At 34.1% G+C, this 16,159-nt stretch overlaps 1 protein-coding gene across 2 annotated transcripts in view; it reads left to right on the forward strand.

The window, feature by feature from the left end:
* Nucleotides 1–8,123, forward strand: part of LOC141517291 (putative E3 ubiquitin-protein ligase HERC6) — a 65,760-nt gene extending 57,637 nt beyond the window's left edge. The window contains exon 22 of one of the 2 annotated variants that reach the window (XM_074228138.1): nt 7,414–8,123. In XM_074228138.1, coding sequence (XP_074084239.1) covers nt 7,414–7,622 — 209 coding nt within the window. In that variant the 3' untranslated portion in view covers nt 7,623–8,123. The remainder of the gene's footprint in view (nt 1–7,413) is intronic. The other variant, XM_074228137.1, reaches the window with a different exon arrangement.
* The last annotated feature ends 8,036 nt before the right edge of the window (nt 8,124–16,159 follow it).

The following is a 16,159-nucleotide window of genomic DNA, read 5'->3' on the forward strand; positions in this document are numbered from 1 at the left end:
ATCTAGGTTCAATGGTAAGATATCATTCAGGACACCTGGAAATGACTCTCAGTATAATGAATAGACATTAGGACTTGAAGTCAGGAAGACTTAATTTCAAAAGTAGCACTTCTATCTTGGTGTTTAATTGGAGATTCCAAATTTGGGTTTTTTTTGAAGTTTATTTTTTCACTGATTCATTCACTGCTCTGTTCTTTCTCTCTTTTATTGATGTCAGTATTTAGAAAGATAAATTTTCTCCAAAGTAATGCTTTGGCTATATCACACAAATTTTAGTATGTTTTCTCATTGTCAACATTATCTTTAATGAAATTATTGATTGCTTCTATGACTTGTTCTAGGACACATTCATTCAGGAAGTAGATTGTTTTGTTTTTGCTTCACTTATCTGACTTCAAAGGATTTTTATTGAATGTAATTTTTATTGCATTATAGTCCAAAAATGATGCATTTAATGTTTCTGTTAGGACTGTACTCAGTTTTTCTGGGTAATTATTCTTGATTGTAATTATAGCTCCATTGATTTCTGGAAATCAATCCCTTCACACCTTTAAGGAGGTATCTTCTAAATCATTTGTGATCTTAACTGTGATGACATGGTACTTGAATTTATTTTTTTTCTGGCTCCTTGTAGCTTTTTCTCCTTCACCATGGAGGTCTACATTTTGACTAATATCCCTTGGAGTTGGTTTTTCTTTGGAATTTCTTTTTAGGAAGTGATTGGTGGTTTCTTTCCATTTCTGTTTTCTTTTGGGGCTTTAAGGTATCTGTGCAATTTTCCTATGTAATTTGCTGGAAAAAATTAAAACAATGAAAAATAAACTTTAATGATGACTTTAAAGTATTAGTAATTCTTAAATGATCTTTCAATACATTTTTCTGGTCTATTTTTTCCTATGAGATAATTCACATTTTCCTCTAATTTTCCATCTTTTGAGTTTGTTTCATTGTTTCTTGGTATCTCATTGCTTCAACTTCAACAGGTCTAATTTTTAAGAATGTTAATTCTCTTTTTATAATTTTCTTGCATAACTCTTATTTCCCCATTTCAGTTTTCCCTTTAATGCTCTGAATTCATTTTCAAAATGACTTTTTTCTCCTTCTTTAATCTTTCTTTAACTTTTCTGGGAAGGCTTGTTGGACCTGTATTCAACCTGCATTTTTCTTTGAAGCTTTGTTCTCTTCTTTTTTATTTGTTTCTTAAGTTTCCTTAATACCATAGAGGATATTTATGATCAGAATTTTTTAAAAATTTCTTCATGTTTTTCCCAGCCTATTTCTTGACTTTGCACTTTATGTTAGAGGTAGGTTCTGTTCACCTCTTGAGGAACAGCTAGCCTAAGCTTCTGTAGCTTAATCTAGGAACCTATAGGTTTTAGGTTCATCTAAGGCAGTGTGATATGGGAAGAGGTTTGGAAGAGAACAGGCCCTCCTCGGCTGTTCTCTGGTTCTTACGAATATAGAGTCCATGTTCCCTTGTAACCCTAACCCTAACCCTAATTACTTCTTTCTACCCTGGAACTCTGACCCAGAATTAGGTAATATGCTCCAGAGTTATCAAATTGTGCCTGATCCTCTACTCAAAACTAGTATATAGTTTTCTGGAATCTTTTTCTGGCCAGATGTTCAGTCTTTTCACTGTTCCTACAGGAACATTCAGTATTCTTGCTGCTGTATTATAGCTATCACCTCTAAAGCCCACAGACAGTGTTGCTTCCACCAAACTATGGACACCAAATTCCCGTCCTGACCCCACTCCAATGTCCATAAGTCTTTTTTTTTCCTGTTGTCTTAAGATGCTCTGGGCTGAGAATTGACTCACTGTGACTTTTTGTTGGCTTTTCAATTCAGAATTCAACTTTTGCATTTCTTTGATCATTTTGTAAGAAACGTTTTGGGAAAGTTTGGTAATTGTGACCCTTCATTCTAACATCTTGATTCCCTAATGGTGAGCATTTTTAAGGCTGTTTTTCTCTTTTGAACATTTTATGGTCTCCATATAGGAAACTATGTTCTCCAAATCTTTCAGTCAATTTTTTAATGATAAAGATGTGGATTTACTGTGGAATATTGCTTGCAAAATCTGCCTTTTCAATTCTAATAACCTGATCAATAATATCTTTGATATACATGCATATTATTCTCATAGAAGTTTTATATAAATAGAGGAAAGTAAGCACATAGGTAAGAGTTATTGTTGAACTTTCAGTCACCTCTTTTCTTAAATATAAAGTCTAAGGTTTTTTTCAATACCTTTGATACTTCCTCTCCTTCACAAGAGGATGAAAACAACTCCTGAAACTAGACTTTGCCTGCTTTTCAAGGACTAGCCTCGGTAACTAGGGTTACAACTGAAATTAAGGTAAACTGAGTCACAAAGTTCTGAGCACAATCAATTTATTGACACAGTATCAATTCACCAACAAACAGGGTCTCGGTTCTTTCAGAAAAGCTAAGACACCAAATAAGGGGGGGGGGAGATCTCTTTTTTATAGATAAAAGAGGAGCATCTAAAATAGAAAGCAGCATCATAGTTGGGAACAACATGATAGGTTACATAGTTTGTAGCATCATAGGTGTAACAATATGATTGGCTAGAAACTGGAAATGAGGGGCTAACAACAACCCCTCTTTCATCCTGTCACTCAGAAATGTCTGTTATTTGAGACCATATGTAAGAACAGTTTAGCAATAATGGATTAGATTTCTTTGAATAACAAATCAGACTCCCTTGCATGTACCTGCATTTTTCAAGGATAGCAGATTTCCTTGAGGCAAGAATAGAAGAGGGTTTAGCAGGAGAACTGAACTTCTAAACTCAGAGATAATGAGTGATTTACAGGAAAACTGAATTTCCAACTTATCTCTGATACAAATAAATTATAACTTAGGAAGGAGGGAGAAGGAGAACATTTCAGACATGGGGAATAGTCAGAAATATAAACAGTGAAATCAACAAAAATAGAATTCAATTTGATTTTCTCAGTTTTCAACAGTGACTGAAAAGGGAATGAATATTTTTGGTCTCACCAGCCTATGAAACAAATAAAAATATATAATGGTTTCAGTCTTATGTGACCATCTTTTATTTCTGCAGTGACCGGATGATAGAGTGGCAGAAAAGAAATGCATATGATGTTCAGAATCACATAATTAACCATAGATACTCTGATTGTAAGATCTTTGTCCAATGATCTATAGTAGGCAGATATCTTATGTTGAAGGAACTGAGTCATATTACTTTGATATTCTCATTAATTTGAAGTGAGAAGACAGAATGAAATTGAAACTAAATGAAAGAATGGCTGAGTTCTTTTCAGAGAGGCTAGTAAAGAAAATGGTAGAGGGGTGGCTAGGTGGCGCAGTGGATAGAGCACCAGCCCTGGAGTTAGGAGTACCTGAATTCAAATCCGGCCTCAGACACTTAATAATTACCTAGCTGTGTGGCCTTGGGCAAGCCATTTAACCCCATTGCCTTGCAAAAAAAAAAAACTAAAAAGAAAATGGTAGAGTTGATTTAATCGTTGACCCCCCAAAATAAAAAACACCATTTCATGGGCCATTTGGAAATCTAGCCATATCCATAATATGTGTTCAGAAAGACCATCATAAAAAGTACAGTTTATCTAACAATATCCAATGTAGAATATGAAGAGGTAGAGAAATTATGAAGAAAACTTGACAAGACCCTCCAAAATAAATCAGCATTTATTATGATATTCAGTGACTTCAAGACAAACATAGGAATAGTCAATGTAGATGAAAATTTTTTGAAAATATAGTTCTATTGTCAAGAATAAAACAGGTAAGAAACATAGAGAATACTCAAAAGTCTCAATATATATATATATATATATTCCTGATTATTTTCTTTTTTATTTAAATTTTTTCCAATTACATTTCAAGATAGTTTTCAACATTTATTTTTGTAACAGTTTTAGTTCTACATTTTTCTGTCTCCATCCCTTCCTTCCCCCCTCCCCATGAGAGTGAACAATCTGATATAGTTTATATGTGTACAATAATGTTTAACATAGTTTCATAATAGTCATTCTGTGAAAGAAGAATCAGAACAAAAGAGGAAAAAACATGAGAAAGAAAAAATATAAAACAAATTTTAAGAAGTGAAAATAGTATACTTCATCTTCATTCAGAGACCATAGTTCTTTCTCTGAATATGATGGCATTTGCCTTAACAAGTCTTAGGATCATCTTTGATCACTAAACTGCTGAGAGGAGCTAAGTGTATCACAGTCTATCATCACACAATGTTGCTATGAATATGTGCAATGTTCTCCTGGTTTTGCTCACTTCACTCAGCATCAGTTCATGCAAGTCTTTACAGGTTTTTCTGAAATCCACTGGCTCATGATTTCTTACAGAACAATTGTATTCCTTTACATTCATATACAATTAGTTCAGTCATGCTTCAATTGATGGACCTCCTCTCACTTTCCAAGTCTTTGGGGCAACAAAAAGAACTGCTATTGTGTATATGTTTTTCCCCTTTTTAATGTTCTCTTTGGGATACAGAGCTAATCGTTGTGGAATCAAAGGGGATTCACAGTTTTATAACCCTTTGGGTACAGTCATGGTTATTTTATTTGAGGAAAAATATAGCATATCTTCAGTGAAAAAAAGAGCTATATTGTAGTTTAACACATAGGAAATGACTCACTATGAATTTGATGCTCATTCCTGAATCAATTATCTCTGTAAAGTTAGTTCATTTGTTAGAGCAAAAATAAAAGGTCAGTCAGTCAATAAACATTTGTTAAGAACCTATTCTGTGTCAGCTATGGTGCTAATTGCTGGGAGTACAAAGAAAGATAAACCATCTTTTGCTTTCAAAAATACTTAGTCCAATTTGGGAGACAATTTGGAAACAACTATGCACAAACTATGTGAAGGATAAATTAGAGATATTCATTAGTGGGCAAGTGAATTCCTTCTTAAATTAGGAGGACTCTGAAAAGAGAGGATTTTAGCTGGGACTTGAAAAAAGTTAGGGAAGTCTGAAGGTGGAGGGATACCATTCCTGACATGGTGGATAGATAGTTAAGGTGCCCAAAGTAGGGAGAAAGAGAGTTGTAAGGTGTCAGAACACTAGAAAGGAAGGAGGTGTGAGGTTATGAAGGCTTTTGAACACCAACAGAGAATTTTGTATTTGTTCAAGAGGTGATCCCTATCAGTGAAGTTTATTGAGTAGAGGCATACCATGGTCAGATCTGTGCTTTAGGAAGTTCACAGTTGAAATCTGACAGTTGAATGGAACATGGACTGGGTTGTGGAGAAACTTAAGGCAGAAAAATATTACAGTAGTCCAGGTATGAGATTCTGTAAGCCTATTCCTGAGAGCAGAACCAAGAGAACATTGTATACAGTAACAGCAATATTGTTTTAAGAGTGGAGATGAGCTATATTGAGACCTCATGAAGATAAAATAGGGGGGAAAAGTTGGTAAATATATATATATATATATATGAAAATATTATACATACAGTATGTGTCTATACATATAGACACATGCATATGCATATAAACATGTAATACATAGGAGGATGGAAGTTTGAATTCAGCCTCAGACACTTACTAACTGTGTGACCTTGGCAAGTCACTTAACCCTGATTGCCTCCTATCCAGGACTGTCCTGATCCATATCTGGCCATTGGACCTAGATAACTTCTGGAGGAGAAAGTGAGGCTGGCAACTTAGCACAGTCCCCTCACTCAAATCCAAATCATTTGCTTATTCCTGCATCACCTCCCTGATGTCATGGTCTTCTTCAGTAACAAAGGACAACATCATCAATATATACATACATATATATATATATATATATATGTATGTATGTATAGTTATATATGTATGTGGGTTTATATATTTACATATAAATAGATGTCAAGAATGACACTGAGATTGTGAACCTGGATAAGTGGACAAATATTGGTAAAGTAAACTGAAACAATTCTCCAACAATGAATTAGTGTCCCAAGCTTTCTACATACCCTCCAACATTCATGACTTTCCCCTTCAATCGTTTTAGCCAGTCTGATTAGTAAAAAATGATATTTCAAGATATTTTATTTTCATTTCTCTAATCAATAATAATTTAGAGCATTTTTTCATTTGACTATAGACTATTTTGATTTCTTCTTTGGAAAACCTATATTCTCCTCAACAAATTGAGTTCAGCAAATATCCATTGAAAACCTACTAGATTTAAGAAGCACTTGAGCCAAAAAAAATGAATAGTTATGTGGCAAGAGCAAGGGATGGACAGTGAGGAGTGTGCATTTTCTATCAATAACCTTATGATGTGAAAAAGTGAATGAGAAAGGTCTTCAGGTGCACCAGCTGTCACAAACTTATGGGAATGTATGGACAAGAGTCAGTCAGATTTAGTAGTCATAGACAGATTGCTATCATTTGAGGGAATACTCATTTTAATGAAATCACAGATTTGTAGGTTCTGAGAATATACATGAATGCATGAACAAATGAATGATTGAATGAATAACATTTATTTAGAATTTACTGTGTAAAATTACATGCATACAAGATACAAAATACCTAAGGGAGGAGTTTTTTTTTTTTAATTTGGAAAGTCACAGAGATAGTGCGTGTCCCTGGAAATATATTTGCACACTTGTTTTATTAGCTGAAAGGTGTAAGAATAGGGTGGATGGACAGATGACCAGAGTACAAAAGAACTGGAATATAATAAATGCTAGCTGTAGCAGATCCTGAAGAGCATTAAGGCAGTCTGGACAGTGGTAATTACTGTGTATATTGGTTTTCTTGCTCTGCCCATTACAATGGGCACATATATCCATACGCATATTTTATATGCAAAAATATATATATAATATATATAATATATATATGTCTTCTCATGCATCTCTGAATCTTTTATGTTTCTTAAAGAGCAGTAGTATCTCATTACATTGATGTACCACTATTTCCAACTTTATCACTTATCATCCTTTCTCTTGATTGACTTGATGGCCACCTGAATACATAATATGTCCCCTTTTTTTAAATTGAAATGTTATTCATTCCTCAAATTTTAACTCAAATTCCAGTTTCTTAATAGCTTCTTCATGATTCAAGTCCCCATTTACTTTGTCTCATTCATTTGTCATCTAAATACATACTAAAGTATGAAATCTTTTGTAATATTAAATCCTATATTTTTTTTTACCATTTTGTATTTGTGAAAAGCACAAATACCTTGTATGTCTATCTAGATTACAAGTTTCTTGAGTATATAAACCATGAACTATACTTTGTATTCCTCCTGGTGTATAATCACATTATTCAGTTTAAATGCTGAATGGACAAGTAAAATTTCTTCTCTATACTTTCAGTTTGTGTTCTTGAAAAACAACTTAATTTTATTTTCCTTTAAAGTGTTTCTTACAGGAAGTGACAGATTTCAAGCACAATGCAAAAAGAATGTGGGTATAAGATTTTCCTATCTTGAATATTTAAAGGAAGAATATCTCCCGTTAGTACGGTCCTGTGATCATGTTCTATTCCTCCCGAGATATTCTACAATGGAAAGAATGGAAGAAGCCCTTCACATGGCCATCAAAAACAACAAAGGATTTGCCCATTAGGCATCATTCAAATATATTCATAAAAAATTTCCAAAAGACATTGTGCAAAAAATGTAAAATAAAATGTACAATAAAATGATCATGTTACTAATTCAATTATATTCATGACTTTTTAAAAGGTGAAATCTTAACAGCAATGAAAAAGTATTGTAGCCTGCTTTATTCTATTTATTAGTGTATGTCTTTAGCACTTAAAATGCTTTTGACATCATATGGGGGGAGAACCACCTCAGAAGAGGCAAAGAATGGAGCCCAAAGAAGATTTCCAAAGATAGTGGGTCTGAATGGAAGGTTAAATAATTCATAGAGATCTAACATGGGTTGGGTGAAAGACATAGTGATGGAAGTAAATTCGTGTAGAATGGGAAGGAGATTAACTTCTATTTGTTTTTGCATAAAATTAGTTTATAGCTGTGAACTTTTTATTGTCTTTGACACATTTATTTCAAATGATTACTTCATTTATGATCATAGATCATCATATTTGGATTATTGATTCACTATTATGAAAATAATAAAATAATAAAAATTATATTTAAAAAGTATTTTACAATTTTCTAAATATTTTCTTCACAGAAAAACTACAAATGCATAACCCTGTTATTATTTTCTTAATTCTACAATTGACAAAATTGAAACTCATATAGACTTGTTGACAGGGGTTCAAGCCCAATACTCGATCCCAGTATTATTAGACTGTAGTTATCACTTACAAAATAATAATTTGTGGAGCAACAAGGAATTCACTAGCATTTTTTAAATATACACCGATGTTTAAAACAAAACAAAAGCTATGGCCAGGAACATAAATTTAAAATCATATCCTCCACAGGAAAAGTATAGAAATTTCTCTTCTGCTCTTCACTTATAGCTTCCTTCTAGAATCTTCACTGATTTTCTCCACATGTCCTTAAGAAAGCAAAGAATCCATGATTCAAAGAAAACAAAGCTCCTTTATTATACTTGCCAATATATTAACTGCTTCAAATGATCATTATACAAAATTGCTTATTTTTTAAATCTTACTTCCTTCCCTCCACCCCCACAAAAGGCAATTTGCCAGTCTTTACAGTTTCCATGGTATACATTGATCCAAATTGTATGGGATGAGAGAGAAATCATATCCTTAAGGAAGAAACATAAAGTATAAGAGATAGCAAGATCAGACAATAAGATACGATTTTTTTTTCTAAATTTAAGGTAATAGTCCTTGGTCTTTGTTCAAACTCCACAGTTGCTTATCTGGATACAGATGGTATTCTCCATTGCAGATAGCCCCAAATTGTGCCTGATTGTTGCACTGATGGAATGAGTTAGTCCATCAAGGTTGATCATCACCCCCATGTTGCTGTTAGGGTGTAGAATGTTTTTCTGGTTCTGCTCATCTCACTCAGCATCAGTTCATGCAAATCCCTCCAGGCTTCCCTGAATTCCCATCCCTCCTGGTTTCTAATAGAACAATAGTGTTCCATGACATACATATACCACAGTTTGCTAAGCCATTCCCCAATTGAAGGACATTTACTTGATTTCCAATTCTTTGCTACCGCAAACAGGGCTGCTATGAATATTTTTTGTACAAGTGATGTTTTTCCCCTTTTTCATCATCTCTTCAGGGTATAGACCTAGTAGTGGTATTGCTGGATCAAAGAGTATGCCCATTTTTGTTGCCCTTTGGGTGTATATACAAAATTACTTATGTTAATTTCTGCTTTTCTTCAGCCTTTATCATAATAGGATTCCCTGTTGTGAAATTCAATTTAGGCTCAGGGATAGCATTGTTCTTTATCCTTAAAAAATATTCTATATATATAGTATTAAGGTAACTGTAACAAAGCATAAAGAACATCAGTAGTGGTCCTGGGATCTAGCCCTGGCTTTGTAACTGGGATTTGTGACTTTTTAGCAATCCCCTTTCTCAATTTCCCCATTATTACTCTACATAGCTGGTGGGTCAATGGATAGAGGGCCAGCCTAGTGTCAGGAGGACTGAGTTCAAATCTAGCCTCAGACACTTACTAGTTGTGTGACCTGGGGACGTCACTAAACCCTGTCAGCTTCAGTTGCCTCATCTATTAAATGATCTGGAGAAGGAAATGGCAAACCACTCCAGTATCTCTTTGCCAAGAAAACCCCAAATGGGGTCATGCAGACCCTTTTATAACTGAACGACATCAACATAAAGTTCCTCAAAACTTTAAAACCACCCAATTTGGGAACTTCTGGGGCAGAGCCATGGTGGCAGCCTGAAGCTAACATGCTCCCAGAGCTTTGCCCTACCAAAGATAAATGAAGCCTCTACTCTGACATTCAAACTACAGATCCGACCAAGAAAAAGAGAAGATTTAAGGAAGTTTTCAATTGTAGACAGTGTGGGAGATCTTCAGTGATGGCCTGTCTCTTTGGTGGGGGGGAAGCAAAATCCAGGAGGTGGGAGAGCAGGAAATCCAGCCGGAGACTTTTAGTCAAGTGTAATCCAGGTCTGACAGCTAGATAGCAAACCATCAGGGAGGATCCCAATCCCAAACAAAGTCTGAACCCTGAGAATACCGGGATAAAAGACAGTTCTGGGTTGGGAACAAACAACTGTTAAGTCAGAACCTGGAAATAAAGGAGGAAAAAAAACCTTGGCAAAGGCAAGGCCTGGACTGCATAGGTAACATCTTGACCAATAAGAAGCCAGGGATCAGATCCCAGTTCCAGCAAAAAAAAAAAAAAAAAAAAAAAAAGGTTGGATCTATACTCCCTACCCCCCAGGAGCAGAACTTAAAACAATAAAGATGAACAAAAAAGCTAAAACAGCACTCACTATGGAAACATACTTTATGGACAAAGATGAAAGCAATGCCATGTCTGAAGAAGAAAGCAGTGAAAAAATCGCTGACAGGGGAAGTATCAATACAGTTTATAAATTGGACTCAAATATAAAAGCTCATCGAAGAGTTTAAAGAAGAATTTAAAAACCGAGGAAGAAGAAAAATGGAAAAAAGAAATGAAAATCATGCAGGAAAATTATGAAAAATTGACCAAAGAAATCAACTATGTTAAAAGTAAAAATAACCAACTGGAAAAGGAAACACAGAAGCTAATTGAAGAAAATAAAACCCTAATTCCAACAATCAAAATGAAAAAGCTGAGAAAATTGAAGAAAGTGTAAAATACCTTTTAGGGAAAATGATCTGGAAAATAGGAGAGACAGTCTATGAATCATCGGACTACAAGAAAGCCTGCTTCAAGAAAAGAACCTGGAAAACATTGTGCAGGAAATTTTAAGGGGAAACTGTCCAAGATAACAATGAAACCATTGAAAGAACTCACTGAATCCCTCAAGAAAGAGACCCCAGGATAAAAACTCCAAGGGCTGTAAAACTGCCAAATTCCAGAATTCTAAAATAAAGGAGAGAATATTGCAGGCAGCAAAAAGAAAACAATTTAAATGTAAAGGAAACAGAATCAGACTCACACAGGACTTATCAGCCTCAACATTGATGGGAAGAACTGGAATAGCATATTTTGGAGAGCAAAGGACCTGGGATTACAACCCAGATTGTACTACCCTGCAAAATTCAGCATGTATTGTCAGGGGAAAAGATGGATGTTCAATGAAATGGAGAACTTTCAGAATTTCCTGACATAAAGACTAGAACTGAATAGAGAATTCAATTACCAAATACACAACTCAAGAGTTGCATAAAAAATGGTAAATGAAAAGGGGAAGGAAAAAAATAAAACAAATGTTGGTCAAAACTATCAAACTGTATACAACCCTAAAAGGGAAGATATAATACTTCTAATTGTTTAGAACTTTACTTCTCTGAGGATAATTGAAAGGTAGAACATAATTGAAGAGAATGAATCTAAAGAATATGGGTATAATTGGGTCTTATCTCTCCACTGAAGAGGTCCAAGATGAAAACCTAAAAATAAATAAATAAATAAACAAACAAACAAACAAATAAATAAATAAACTAAAAGGTGCGGCTAGGTGGACACTTCATAATTACCTAGCTGTGTGGCCTTGGGCAAGCCACTTAACCCCATTGCCTTGCAAAAAAAAAGCAAAAACCTAAAATAAATAAATAAATAAATAAAATGAAGAGGTCCAAGATTACATCCCTATGTTTGAGACAAAAAGCCCCAAAGAAAAGCAGGGATATTAACTTTAAACTTAAGTGTCTCATTATCCTTGTGAGGGGCAAACGTGCTGACTTTTCAGAAGCATAGTACTAAATTAGTCTAAGCCATAGGGCTCAGTTTCTATTTCTCAAGAATCAGGTGAGCATGAGAATCCGGACCTCTGGCTAGAAAAATTATGTCACCCTAACCATTTAAGATGTAAACAAAGACAGACCCTCCTGGGAAAGCTTAGGTACACTCCCCTTCTCTTCGGACCATCAAGTTTGACCAATTGTTGTAAGGGTCAGCAAAAAAAGAGGAAGGGGCGATGGGTTGTGGTTTTTGTGGTTTTTTAACCCTACTTCAGCTTCTGTAATTCGGTTTTTCCTGCTCTCTCTCATAGAGAGTTAGGAACTGCCCTGCTTCTTGCAAGAACTGAATTAAATTTTAACTCTTTGCTGCCACTTTGAGAGGACTCCGAGTAGTCATTTTAGGTTAGGGTCTCAATACTCCACACATCCTTTAACTCACTTTAATCCCATGGTTCTTAGCACTTGACTAATCAGGGCTTCATAAACTGGAGGACCTGAGTCAGTGTCTCTCTAATTTACATCATTTGTAAAGTTGTCAGGTGAGACCTTCAGAGCCTCCCAGTACTTAGAGATCTTTAAGAGTCTTATAGTTAATTAGACCAGGGTTTGACTTAACCAGTGCTTCACTTAACAAGGTGTGAGGTACCCGCATGGGGGGGGGGGGCAGTAAAGTGTGAAAGAAAATAGGCCTGGGGGAGAGGCACAAATAGTTCAAGAAATGATATGGCTTTCCATGATACTTTGGCTTGTGAGGAGAAATATGTGTACTTGAAAGATACTTGAAAAGGGGGTAAGGTAAAAAATGATTATAACTATAATTTGATGCAATTTGAGTCAACGTGGCTTATCAAGCAATCAAGTAAACAATCTGTGATGATATCTTGATAATAATATGAGCTTATCAAGCAATCAAATAAACTGTGATTGATGATACCTGATTAATAATATTAGAGCAATAAATAACACGAAGGAAAGAGGTACAAAGATTTATATTTTTAGAGTGAAAGAAGGAGGAATGTGAATGCTGACTAAAATCTATTCAATAGATTTAGCCCAGCCCGGGGAATAAGACACATTCCCACCTGGGTTTAAAAAAAAATCTAACATTCTATAGGGAAGAGGGAGACTTGGAAAGGGAAAGATAAGGGAAAAGGGACTGATAAAAAGGGAAGTGAAGGTATAAATGAAAATAAACTGAAAGCTAAATTTTTAAAAGAAAAGTCAAAGGGAAAAGGTAGTAAAATTTTGGTGAGGAGGAATAAGAGAAAAGGAAAGAGAAAAATATAAATGGAGAAAGATACCATGGAGGAAAATTGGTAATCTTAACAGTAAATGTAAATGGGATGAACTGTCTCATAAAATTGAAATGGATAGCATAATGGATTAAAAACCAGAATCCTCCAATATGTTGTTTACAAGAAACACATTCGAAGCAGAGAGATACACACAGGATAAAGGTAAAAGGTTGGAGTAAAATATATTATGCCTCAGCTGAAGTTAAAAAAATTACCAATCCTAATCTCAGACAAAGTAAAAGCAAAAATCAATTTCATTAAAAGGGATAAGGAAGGAAACTACATCTTAAAAGGCACCATTGGCAGTGAAGCTATGTCATTACTAAACATGCACGCACCTAGTGGTATAGCATCCAGATTCTTAGAGGAAAAGCTGAGTAATTACAAGGAGACATAGACAACAAAACTTTAATAATGGGAGACCTCAATCTCCCTCTCTCAGAACTAGATCAATCTAAGAACAAAATAAACAAGAAGGAAGTTAAGAAGGTAAATGAAATCTTAGAAAACTTAGATATGATAGACCTCTGGAGAAAACTTAATGGGGATAGAAAAGAATATACATTTTACTTAGCAGTACATGGCACTTTCACCAAAACTGACCATATACTAGGGCACAAAAACCTTATAATCAAATGCAGAAAGGCAGAAATAATAAATACACATTTCTTAGACCATGATACAATAAAAATTACATGTAATAAAGGGTCAGGGAAAGATAAACCAAGAACTAATTGGAAATTAAATAACTTTATCTTAAATAATGGGAGGATCAGATAGCAAATAATAGAATTAATCAATAATTATATCTAAGAAAATGATAATAATGAAACATCATAACAAAATTTGTGGGACCCAGCCAAGGCAGTTTTGAGGGGAAACTCTGTATCTCTAAATGTCTTTATGAATGAAATAGGGAAAGAGGAAATCAATGAATTGGGTATGCAACTAAAAAAACTAGAAAGAAAATAAATTAAAGATCCCCAATTAAATACCAGATTAGAAATTCTGAAAATCAAGGGAGAGATTAGTAAAATTAAAAGAAAACCATTGATCTCATAAATAAAACTAAGATGGTTTTATGAAAAAGCCAATAAAATAGACAAACCTTTGGTTAATATGATTTTTAAAAAAGAAGATAACCAAATTACCAGTATCAAAAATGAACAGGGTGAATGAACCACCAATGAGGAGGAAATTAAAAAGATAATTCAGAGCTACTTTGCTGAACTGTATGCTAAATTGGATAACCTGAGTGAAATGGATGAATATTTACAAAAAATACAAACTGCCTAGATTAACAGAAGAGGAAATAAGATACTTAAATAACCGCATTTCAGAAAAAGAAATTGAAGAAATCATCAATAAACTCCCTTAAGAAAACATCTCTGGGTCCAGATGGATTTACAAGTGAATTGTACCAAACATTTAAGGAACAATTAATTCTTATTCTACTAAACTACTTTAAAAAATAGGAGAGGAAGGAGTTCTGCCAAACTCCTTTTATGACACCAACTGGGTGCTAATACCTAAACCAGGAAGAACCAAAACAGACAAAGAAAATTATAGACCAATCTCCCTAATGAATATTTATGCAAAAATCTTAAATAAAATTTTAAGAACGAGACCAGAGCAAGTTATTACCAGGATAATACATCATGATCAGGTTGGATTTATACCAGGCAGGCAGGGATGGTTCAACATTAGGAAAACACTCAATATAATTAAACACATCAATAGCAAAACCAACAGAAATCATATGATTATTTCAATAGATGCTGAAAAAGCCTTTGATAAAATACATCCATTCCTATTAAAGCACAAGAAAGTTTAGGAATAAATGGAGTTTTGCCTAAAATAATGAATAGTATCTATCTAAAAAACATCAACAAATATTATATTTAATGGGAATAAACTTGGAACATTTGCAATAAAATCAGGGGTGAAACAAGGATACCCATCATCACAATTACTATTTAATTAGCATTAGAAATGCTAGCAGTGGCAATAAGAGAATAAAAAGAAATTGAAAGAAATCAGAATTGTCAATGAAGAAGAAAAGCTTTCATTATTTGAAAATGATATAATGGTATACTACAAAACTCCTTGAAACAGGATTTAGACATAAAGAGTGATACTATAGATAAATTAATAAACCAAAAATACTCTATCTGATATATGGAAAGGGGATGAAATTTATGACCAAATTTATGACCAAACAAGATTTATGACCAAACAGTATAAACTGCAAAATGAATGATTTTTGACTATATTAAATTAAATTTTTTTTCACTAATAAAATCAATGCTTCTAAAATTAGAAGGAAAGCAGAAAGCTGGGAAACAATCTTCACAACAAGGAGTTCTGATAAAGGTCTCATTTCTAAAATATATAGAGAATTGCATCAAATTTATAAGATCACAAGTCATTACCCAATTGATAAATGATCAACAATACTATGAGATGGACAACCTTGATGGAAGCAGCTTCTCTCAACGGTCCAGAGAATGAGGACAACTGTATTTGACTAAAGAAAAACAAAACAAAACCCATAGGAAAAAAAACCCAACCCTTCCAAATCTGATGAACACTTGATAAAAATTACCTTTTATCTACTCTTTCCCTTAATCCTAATTCCTCGTGACAAAAATTACTAATTTGTAAACATGTTTATCAAAATATGTATGTAAAATGCCAACCTAACTTCCCTTCTGAGGGGAGGGTGGTGGGAAGGGAGGGTAGAAGGAAATTTGTAACTTGGAAATATGCATGTGCATATGGATGAAAATAAATAAGTTTTAAAAAATAAAATCACCCAACTCTAATGTGGTAGTAAAACAGTTAATCATTGTTTAAACAGGACAATGTTCAATGAACTTCTCAACTCAAGTCACATTTTCCTCCTAGGTCTCATTTGGCCACACTAGCCTATGCATCTTCTGATTTCTATCTCAGAACTCTTACGACATTGCTTACTCTTTTGTCCATTATTATGTTCTTCCTGATATTGTTATCTTAGAAGGTGTTGCCGCCC

Source organism: Macrotis lagotis, chromosome 3 (assembly GCF_037893015.1).
Source record: "Macrotis lagotis isolate mMagLag1 chromosome 3, bilby.v1.9.chrom.fasta, whole genome shotgun sequence".
Taxonomy (NCBI): domain Eukaryota; kingdom Metazoa; phylum Chordata; class Mammalia; order Peramelemorphia; family Peramelidae; genus Macrotis; species Macrotis lagotis.